Below are 10,847 nucleotides of genomic sequence, written 5' to 3'. Positions count from 1 at the left end.
TAAATTCCGTAGGAATTAAAAATGAAAAGGGAGGGTTGTGCATTAGAGGGGAATCTCTGGGATCAGGTGTTCTGGGAAGTCTGAACCTCTCCAGTCCCTCAGAAATGGGGGAAGAGAGAAGGGAAATGTGGCTGGAAATTGGGATAAAAAGGGGCTGCACACTCCAAAAATTGGAGAGACCCCAGGGGATGTCCCAAGGCCTCTGCCTTGATTGGAATAAAGTTCCAGGACTGCTCTGGCTCCTTTCTGGACAGAAACCTCTGGAGTTTGTGGATTGATTTTCCTGACAGCCCCGACCAACAACCCAGCCCCACCCCGAGGTCCATCTCACACTCCCCACCCTTTCCCCTTTCCCACCTTTTCTTTCACTGCCTCCAATCCTTTCTCTCCTTCCCAAAAAACAGTGCTGGACGTGCAGAGCTCCAGCCTAGAGCATCCCCAGAGAGGAGCAAGGCTCGTTTGAAGGGCCAGGAGCAAACAAGGCAGGGCTCAGACCAGGGGGGCACTGGGGAGCTTTAGCAGTCCAGGATCAGGAATCACACCAACGGAAGCACAGGGAGAGAAACAATTCTGGGTGAAACAAACCCTGAATCCCTCTGTGCTCCCCTTGTCTGCCCAACCAGCCCTGCCAAAATGACTTCAAATCCACCATTTTGAAGGATAATTGCACTTTTTACAGGATTGGCTGGGTGTTCTCCCGGGTGACAGAGGAGGGGATGAGGGCTCAGCACCTGTGGGAACTCAGCTGATGTCCAGAGCTACCCAGAGAACCCTTGGGGGGCTCGGGAGCCTTGGAATGTTGCCAGAAGCACTTGGTGGATGGATTTTGATCCATCTGGGGATGTGCCACCGGTGTATGAGGAGATGGAACCTGTGGGAATCACTGGGGTGGGAATGGTGAAGGGAAGACACAATTATAGGGTAAATCCCAGATTTTGGGGTTTGGGTACAGGGGGGTTGTGGAGACAAGATGGAGCAGTCAGGGCGTGTCACCAGGCTCTTCCTTCTTCTTCTTGTCATCCATCTGCTGTGGTGATGTTGGCACCTGGGGATTGGTCTGGGGTGAGGGTGCACTTGGTGACGAGGTATTGGGGATAAAAAGTAAATATGATATCCGTAGTTTTTACTATAAAAAGATGTGCCCGCCTTGGGGGTGGTCAGAGTGCCTTTGGCTGCCCTGCTGGTCAGATCCAGGTCGGGCAGAGAAGGGACTTTGTAGATAAGAAACAATGAACAATTCTGAAGAACCAAAAAACCAGAGTCCAGACTCATCCTTTGAGGCCCAGCGTGCAAAGAACCATCCTAGGCGTGGGTGGGAGCAGAGAAGGACAGCCCAACCCCATAAGCACATTTTTGGAAGGGCTGGAAGCAAGCCTTGGGATTGGAATAGAATTGGGAAAGGAGCCCTCAGCAGTCACCAGCACTTTCTCCTATACCGAGGCAAAAAAAAAAAAAAAATTAATAAAAACGAACTGAAATTTCACAGAGGTGGCACAAACAGAGTGGAAAGAACAAATGCTGAGGGGGGGAAAAGCCAGACCAAACCACAAGAGCTGCAGGCAAAGTGGTTCTAGAAAAAGGCTGGAGCTGAAGGGTGTGATTCAGAGTGTCAGAGGTTCAGTACCATTGCCTCCAATTTAAATCACTCCTGAAAGAAGTGCAAAAAAAAAGGTGATGAAAGGGGCCCAACGCTGTTCCCTGGTTGGAAAAACACAGCCCACTTGTGCCCTGTGGGGAAGTTTTGCATTTTGGCCAGACAGGGCCCTTCTGGAGCCTGAGCTCGTTTTGCAGAGCTGGAGTCACCAGCAGGGAAAGGCTCCCAGCGCTGAGGAGGATGAGGAGCTGCTCTGAGCACAGCCTGGAAGTGTCACTGCAGTGTCACCACGGGCCACTGGGCAAACCCAGGGCACCACAGGGAATGTTTCTGTGTCTGCTCTGAGGTGCCCTGACCCCCAGGGCAGCTCTGACTCTGCCCCTCATCCATGGGGAAAGTTTCCCAAACTCCAGAACAGACTGGAACCCCCCAAAGTGTGCAATAGATTACAGAGAGCAGAGTGGGTGGGTGAGACATTGAGGGTTTGGGGTTTGTAGTGTGCTCTGGATGGAGCAAGGTGGAGGCACAGGGTGTCATCCTGGGCTTCTTCTTCACCTTCTTCTTCCTCCTTCTCCAGGGGTTTGGGGGGCATTTTGGAACTGGGCAGGAAAGTCCCCACTGGGGCTCTGTGGGATCAGTTATTGGGGTAAAAGGGAAAATAATCCAGGTGTCAGCTCTTAATGGGACAGTTCAGTCTGAAAAGCCCTTGGACCAAGAGATTGTTGGGCATTTTGTGCCTTCTGATGGGAAGCTGCAGAACTCACAGTTTTACTGATTAATAATGAACACCTGAGTGTGAACAGGAATTATCATCTCAAGTGCCTTCAATGCAGACCCAGAGAAACCCAGAACTGGGACCCCCACAGGCCAGCAGGGTGACAGGGGGGTTCTCCTCAGGACCCAGGCCCACCCAGAATGTTCCTGACAGGCAGCCCTCCAGGGGATCCTGGAGCTGGGATCACTGGGGTTCCCCCTGCAGGAGCTGAGATCCCAGATCCAGCCCTGAGATCCCAAATCCAGCCCCGAGATCCCAAATCCAGCCCTGAGATCCCAAATCCAGCCCTGCCAGGACCACACAGAACCTCCAAAGAGGGTGGAAAACCCAGGATCCACAGGCAAAAGGGCTTCCCACTCACATTTAAAGAAAAAAGGGGGGAAAGGAAGCAAATATCATTTTCCCTGCACTACTCTTGCACCTTCTGCACCAAGCTGAGGTGAGAACCTCACCTGAGCCGGGATCCCCCAGTCCCTGCTCTCAGCCTTGGGTTTAAGCTCAGCATGAGGTTTTATTATCATCCAGCTCCTTTGTGAGCCAGGCCAGAGACTTTTTTTGCTGCCGTGTCCAAACAAAAACTGGTGGCTTATCCTGCCAAAAACTCCTCCGTGGATGTTCCCTCCGTGTCTGGAAGGAGAGAAAGGCACAATGAACACCCTGTGCATCTGGGGTGTCCATGTGTGTGTGGGGGGGGATTGTCCCCAAAGATAATTCAACAATTGGGTGATTTCTCCTTCTTCTTTTTTCTTTTTTCTTTTTCTTTAACTGCCCCCCTGCTTATGCAGAGAGTTCCTAATATCCTGATTGGAACCAGATTTGCATGAATTAGGAGTCGAAATTGGAGCAGCCACTGCTGTGCAGAGGATGTAAAGGGAATAAAATGAATGGGGTATTAACCTTCAACCACTGAATATTAATCAGCGTTTCACAAAAAAGAAAATACAGAGCCTGCCACACTAAATATTTTTAGCATTTATTGACGGGCTTGATTTCCTCTCTCTTTGAGACCTTTTGCTTCCAATCACGGACCATAAAAAATCCCAGCGAAGATGGGGAGGGCTGGAGAGGGGGAAGGGGCGAGGAAAAAGCCCGAGCTCATCCGTTTTCTGGGATGCTGGAGGAGACTGGGGAGTTATGCAACACCAAAACCCAGCTGACAAACAGAGCTCCTAATCCCACAAGGGCTTGGTTCAAAGGCTCGCTTCTCCAAGTCCCAACCCAAACAGAAATCGAGCCCGGGGCCCAGAGAAGCCTTCGGAAATGAAGGCACCCTGAAGAAATAAACTCCTTAAAAGGCTGACTTCCCCTGTGCTGAGAGTGACAGGCACTGGAAAATCAGCCCAATCTGAGAATGGCCTCGTTAAGTCAGGGTTTCAGTTCTCTGCTTGCTCCAGTTCATCCAACGACCCCGCGGAAAATAAAATGTAAATACATAAATAAAATATAAAATGAAATTGTCGTGGTTTGAAATCGTCATGTTTAAATCTGAGCGCTCATTAGCTTGACTACAGCATCTGAAAAAACTCACTTCTTCTCAAACCACGACAGAAGTATAAGATAGAAAATATAAGATGTAAAATGCAAAATGTAAAATGTAAATTATGAGATATAAATTATAAGATATAAAATGTAAAATGTAAAAAATAAAATGTAAAATATAAAATGTAAAATGTAAAATATAAAATGTAAAATGTAAAATATAAAATAATATAAAATATTAAATAATATAAAATATAAAATGTAAAATGTAAAAAGTAAAATGTAAAATGTAAAATATAAAAAGTAAAATGTAAAATGTAAAATGTAAAATGTAAAATATAAAATGTAAAATATAAAATATAAAATAAAAAGGTAAAATAAAAAAGGTAAAATATAAAATATAAGTCTTCTCCCTGGAATGGTGCCATCCCCATGGCACTGGAGGCACTTTGGGAACAGCAGCCAGGTGAGGTCGGTGCCCAGCCCAGTTCCTGGGCAATGGTTCAGCTGGGAATTTCACTGGGATTAACAGGCGTGGCTGTGGGTTTTTTGGGATATTATGGGATGGGCAGGTGGGATGGCTGCGGGAGGTTGGGTTAAAGCCACCCCCAGCACTGGCAGGGAAAGCACATCAAACCGCACTGACCCAGCGCTGTCACGCAGAGCTTTCTCCCAAAAAAATGCCTAAAATGCCAAAAAATCCCCTCAAACCAGTGGAAAACTCCAGAGCCTCCCCCTTTGTCATTGCTCCCTGCAGGAGTGGGCTCTGGGGGGAATTTATAAACCAGATCTGGGCAGAGACAATCCCCGAGCTCCTGTGCCAGGCAGAATCCGTTTGTTTTCCCTGCCTTCTCATCGAGTTACCTGGATTTGTGTCAGGGCTCAGGGAGGATCTGGGGGGGCAGAGGGAGAGAAAACAGCGGTAGGTTTTCAGGAAATAGCAAGTTCTTTTTCACCGAGATAGAAATCACTTGGCAGCCCACAGTGAAATACTTCTGGGTTCCAGGAGAAAGGCAGGGGGGGAAAGGCAGGCAAGGAAAGGGAAGATGCTAATGAACTGCCGAGGAGAGAAAAATAAAGTTGAAAAGAAAAGGAAAACAAACGAATGGAAGTGAAACTGGAGGCTGGGCAGGCAACTGCATCCAGCTGATCCACGGGGAGCTGCAGGGCCTGAGCCACCAGATAAGGAGAGATCTCCTTTCCTGGGAATGCTCGGGGATAGGTGGCGTTCAAGGCCCGGGAATTGCAGCATTCCAACCCTTTTGGCACAAAGAATCCTCAGGTACCAGGTGGGCAGAAAGGTATGGATGTGCTCACCCCTGTCTTGGGGAGAGGAGAGGAGAGCCCGGCAGGTCTCTCTGGGGGTGGAAACAGCAATGAACTCCTGGAATCATGGAATACCCCGGGCTGGGGGGAGCCACAAGGCTCTTCTGCTTCCTTTGGAAAGGCCCTGGTGAGCTGTGCCACGTCCCTTCCTTCAGTGCCCTAAAATCTCCTGCCAGGACCTGCTGCAAGTGCTGTCCCTCTGAACCAGAGCAGAGACACCCCAGTGAGGAGCAGAGGGTGCTCCCAGTCCCACCCGGAACAGGGGGAATCCCAAAGTGATTCCCAGAGAGCCCAGTGCCTGCACAGCCCCCTCCCAGTGCTCCCAGTAAAGCCCCTGGAGCAGCCCTGCCCACCCTGGCTAATGGAGCTTTCCCAGCTCTGCTCCCATTCCCATGGATTTGGTGCTCGCTCAGCTTCTTCCTTGGGGGGAAAAAAATGGGATTTTTGTGCCTTTTCCTTTTTTTTCCCCAGGGGAGATCCAGGGACCTTCCCAGACCCCAGGGGAGATCCAGGGACCTTCCCAAACCCCAGGGAGATCCAGGGACCTTCCCAAACCCCAGGGGAGATCCAGGGACCTTCCCAAACCCCAGGGAGATCCAGGGACCTTCCCAGACCCCAGGGGAGATCCAGGGACCTTCCCAGACCCCAAGGATAGATCCAGGTGACCTTCCCAGCCCCGGAATCCGGACCTCCAGACCCCAGGGATCAGGGACTCCAACCCAGGAGATCGTGACCTTCCCAAACCCCAGGACAGATCAGGTGACCTTCCCAAATCCCAGAGGAGATCAGCTGACCTTCCCAAACTCCTGGAGGGATCCAGGGACCTTCCAAATGCTGGGAAAACCTTCCTGCCCTGCTGATCCTGCCCAGGGAGGGCACCCAGTCCTTCCAGTGCACACCAGAACTGGATTGGATTTGAACCTCTAGGAAGACAACTTTCTTCAACATTAAAAATATTTAAATTTTTGTCACCTGGTGGGATCTGTCAGGATCTTTTTAATCACCAAATTCACGGAGTTTCTTCAGGGATTACAGAGCTGAGACCAACAAAAGCATCCCCGAATTTCCACACTGCACCTTTGAGACCAGAAAAGCGCCAGCTGGATTTTATTTTTTTTTTTAATAAATAATTTTAGTTTATCTTTCTTCTTTTTTTTTTTCCCCCGTTAAACTGTCTGTGCTGCTTTTTAACCATTATCCCGAGCACACGGTTCAGCCTTTCCCAAAACCAAACCAAAACAAAAAATCCCGAGGTGTGAGAAGATTAAAGATGTTGAGATCTGGACATTTCCAAATCAGAACCACATGTTGGGAATAAACGGGGCTGGCAGGCAGCCACCACTTGGACAAGCCAAGGAGCTCTGGCTCTAGGAGGATCCCCTGAAAGCCTGGAGGGAGCAGGAGCATCAGCACTTCCCTGCTGCTCTCAGGACCAGGATAACTCCCGGGATTTATCACATCTCCACGTGCCTGTTCCCGCCTACAGGAACATCACAACCATCTTTGAACCATCTCTGGTGATTCCTGAGTGTTCCCACTGCCCATCCATCCCCAGAATTCCAGCAGGCTCAGGCTGCCCTGAGAAAACCTCAAAGCCCAACTCGATGTGGATCGAATCACGTCCCACCAAATCTCCAAGGGAACTGCGAGGGGAAAAGCTACAAAGGCCCCTGAATTCCAGGAGGAAATCCATGCTGGGAAGGGCAGTGGAATGGCCAGGGCCCCTCTGCTGCCATGGATGGGGAACAAGGGTGTCAGGAGAAGGAAGCTGGAGAGGAGAACTGCTGGGTCCTGGCTTGGCCAGGGAGCTGCAGAGGGTCAGGAGGGCTCCGGGCTGCCTCTCCTCCTCCTTCCAGCTGCTCTCTGCCTGGGATATCATCATCAAATCATCATCGTCATCATCATCAAATCACATCATCATCATCATCATCATCATCATCAAATCACATCATCATCAAATCATCATCATCATCATCATCAAATCACATCATCATCATCATCACCATCAGCAGCACACAGCATCAGCATCATCACATCAGCAGCATCACGCACATCAGCAATCATCATCAAATCAGCATCATCATCAATCATCAAATCACACATCACAGAGCACATCATCAGCAGCATCAAATGCACCAGCATCACATCAAATCACCATGCATCACATGCAAATCATCATACAATCAGTCATCACAGCAGCAGCAGCATCACCATCAGATCAAATCACCAGCAGAGCATACAAATCAGCATCATCAGCACCACATCAAATCACCAGCGGCATAAGCAAAATCACCATCATCATTATCTAATCACCACCATCATTATCATCATCATCATCATCATCAAATCATCATCAAATAACCACCACCACCATCATCATCATCATTATCATCAAATCATCATCAAGACTCTGGGCCTCATTGGTGAGGAGAAAAACTGAACACAATTATGTGTCCATGGTGGTCAGCTTGCTCCACATGAAATCACCTTCTTGGCCCTACAGCCATTTATGGGCTCGTTAACTCTTCCCTTTTTCTTATCCCGGGAATTTTCCTGCTGATTACCAGGAGAACCACCCGGAGCAGGACTCTGGGCCTCATCAGTGAGGAGATAAAACTGAACATAATTAAGTGTCCATGGTGGTCAACTTGCTCCACATGAAATGATGTTCTTGGTCCTGCAGCCATTTATGGGGTCTTTAACTCTTCCCTTTTTCTGGGGGGGTTTCAGAAATCTCCTTTATTAGGGGAAAAAGATTGGAGTGCATTAGGCAGAGCGCCAGGAGCCGTGGCAACCTCGGATTTTTCCATCTTCGTTACAAGTTCAAGTAAAACCTTCACGTAAAAGCGAAATGAAAGGCTACATTATAAGTCCATTTTGAAATGTTTGCCTGGAAGTAAAGCGCTGGACTGCATCCTCTCTGCCCGCGCTGAGCGTTCTGGTTCTGCAGAGCACATTTCTCCAGTCAGATTTTTGTTTTCTTTCAGATTTTATTCCGTTTGCTCACACAGGGTGGGTCGTCTGGTGGTTAGAGGGAGGTGTGGAGGCCACTGGGCTCCAGTCTCAGGCTGTTCCTGGTGGCTCAGGGAGTGTTCCTGATTTTAGCCAGGTGATCTGGGTGGATCCCATCATCATTTTGGGGTTTTATTTCCTTTCTTACCAACGTGACAGCGATGATAATTCCATCAGGATGGGCGTTGCAGCGCTCATCAAAGCTGAGGAAGAAGTCACTCCCCAGCAGAGCAGCTCAGCTCTTCCCACGTTTTCTCCTGCATCCCGAGCATCCCAACTATCCGAGTTTCCTCCCCCATGGCAAGGCAGATGCATTTCCAAACAGCAGGAGAAGATCCCAGAAAGAGCCTGAAGGAATTTGCTCCCCACCACTCAATTTCCATATCCCAGGAATTTTCCTGCTTATTTCCAGGAGCAGGACTCTGGGCCTCATTGGTGAGGAGAAATAATGAACATAATTATGTATCCATGGTGGTCAACTTGGGAATTTAGCTCTTATCCTGGGAATTTTTCTTATCCTGGGAATCTTCCTGCTGATTACCAGGAGAACCACCCGGAGCAGGACTCTGGGCCTCATCAGTGATGAGAAAAACTGAACATAATTATCTGTCCATGGTGGTCAGCTTGCTCCACATGAAATCATGTTCTTGGTCCTGCAGCCATTTATGGGGTCTTTAACTCTTCCCTTTTTCTTATCCTGGGAATCTTCCTGCTGATTAGCAGGAGAACCACCCCGAGCAGGACTCTGGGCCTCATCGCTGAGGAGAAATAATGAACATAATTATTTGTCCATGACAGTCAGCTTGCTGGGTCTGGAAGGCAGAGGGAGAGGTCAAGGCGAGGTTAGAGAGCAGCAGGAATTGTCTGTTTGCTTTGCAAAGCCGTGATTGGGAAACCCGAAATTCCCCTGGCTGCCGTAAATCCTGACCCGGGGCTGCTGGGGAGCCACTCAGCCCGTCCTGCAGTGCCACCTGCGTGGGCTCATTCCTGCTCTGGGTCACCTGGAGCTCCTGGGAGGAGGCGAATTCTGCAGCTGCCTCTCATTTCTGGGCACTCCTCAGCCGGGCCAGCAGGTCACGGCCACAGCAGGGACTTCCTTGCCCTGGGGCACTGGGCTGAGCAGCTTCCAGGGGCTGCAGCTGGAGAAATCTGCACAATCATGTGTCCAGGGTGGTCAGCTTGGGAATTTAACTCTTGTCCTGGGAATTTAACTCTTGTCCTGGGAATTTCTCTTATTCCAGGAACTTTCCTGCTGATTACCAGGAGAACCACCCAGAGCAGGACTCTGGGCCTCATTGGTGAGAAGGAAAAAAATTAACACAATTATGTGTCCATTGCAGTCAACTTGCTCCACATGAAATGATGTTCTTGGTCCTACAGCCATTTATGGGGTCTTTAACACTTCCCTTTCTCTTATCCCAGGAATTTTCCTATTGATTACCAGGAGAACCACCCAGAGCAGGACTCTGGGCCTCATCGGTGAGGAGAAATAATTAACACAATCATGTGTCCATGGTGGTCAATTTGGGAATTTAACTCTTATCCCAGGAATTTTCCTGCTGATTACCAGGAGAACAGGACTCTGGGCCTCATCGGTGAGGAGAAATAATTAACACAATTATGTGTCCATTGCAGTCACATGAAATCGTGTTCTTGGTCCTACAGCCATTTATGGGGTCTTTAACTCTTCCCTTTTTCTTATCCCGGGAATTTTCCAAGCTGCTCCTCATGGGGGTCATGAAAGGCCAGGGCTGGCCTGGGCTGTGCTGAGCCTGCAGTGAATCCTGGCTGGGCTCGAGGCAATCTGGGATTCCAGAGCTTCCTCCTGGCTCTGCCAAGCCCCAAATCCTGGGGGCACCATCCCACCTGCTCCTGCTTGAACATTCCCCTTCTCCCGTGGGGTTTATCAGGGTACCCCCATCCAGGCATGGCAAGGGGTGCAGCCTCTGCTCCTGGGGGACACCTTTGTCCCTCCTGGTGTGGCTCAGGGGGCTGGAAGCAGCAGTTGTCCCCTGAGGAAACAGCTTTGACAAAAAATGGGCATTTTAGGAAGTTACTTCCACACCTAGACCAGGCTGGAGGTGTTTTGGTCCCCAGCACCAGCTGGGCTGGGTTGGTGTCCCCTGATTGTCCCCAGAGCTCCTGGCCCCTCTCAGCCCTCCCTCGGGAGCAGCTCCTGCCCATTAACAACAAAATTCCCTCAGGGAACAAAAAATGGGCATTTTAGGAAGTTATTTCCACACCTAGACCAGGCTGGAGGTGTTTTGGTCCCCAGCACCAGCTGGGCTGGGTTGGTGTCCCCTGATTGTCCCCAGAGCTCCTGGCCCCTCTCAGCCCTCCCTTGGGAGCAGCTCCTGCCCATTAACAACATAATGGAAACCATCCCATCCCAGAGAGGAAAACTGGAACCACTTGGAGGTGAGAAACCCATTAGTGACTTACAAACCCCTCCCAGCCTCCACGGGAGCTTTTCATAGCCAGGAAAATAATAACTCCAACCCAGGGGGAGAGGCAGCAGGGCTGGGGTCTCCAGGCCCCAAATATTCCCTGCTCCCGCCCTCGTTCCAGCCGTAAAATGGATTTATTAAAAAAATCCCGGGTTTGATTTCGTCTGAATTCAAGGGGGATGGGCCCCCCCTGCTCCCCACCGAGCCTGGTTTA

General features: G+C 49.8%; 1 protein-coding gene across 1 annotated transcript in view; it reads right to left on the bottom strand.

Moving 5' to 3' along the window:
- Window positions 1-2,955: 2,955 nt before the first annotated feature.
- Window positions 2,956-10,847, bottom strand: part of LOC108962649 (uncharacterized) — a 13,031-nt gene continuing 5,139 nt past the window's right edge. Inside the window, exon 3 of the mRNA XM_018918775.3 lies at window positions 2,956-2,996. Within this exon, the coding sequence (XP_018774320.2) occupies window positions 2,956-2,996 (41 nt within the window). The remainder of the gene's footprint in view (window positions 2,997-10,847) is intronic.

Source organism: Serinus canaria, chromosome 18 (genome assembly GCF_022539315.1).
Source record: "Serinus canaria isolate serCan28SL12 chromosome 18, serCan2020, whole genome shotgun sequence".
Lineage (NCBI taxonomy): Eukaryota > Metazoa > Chordata > Aves > Passeriformes > Fringillidae > Serinus > Serinus canaria.
The sequence above is the reverse complement of the archived record's forward strand: the minus strand, read 5'-3'. Positions and strand labels throughout refer to the sequence as shown.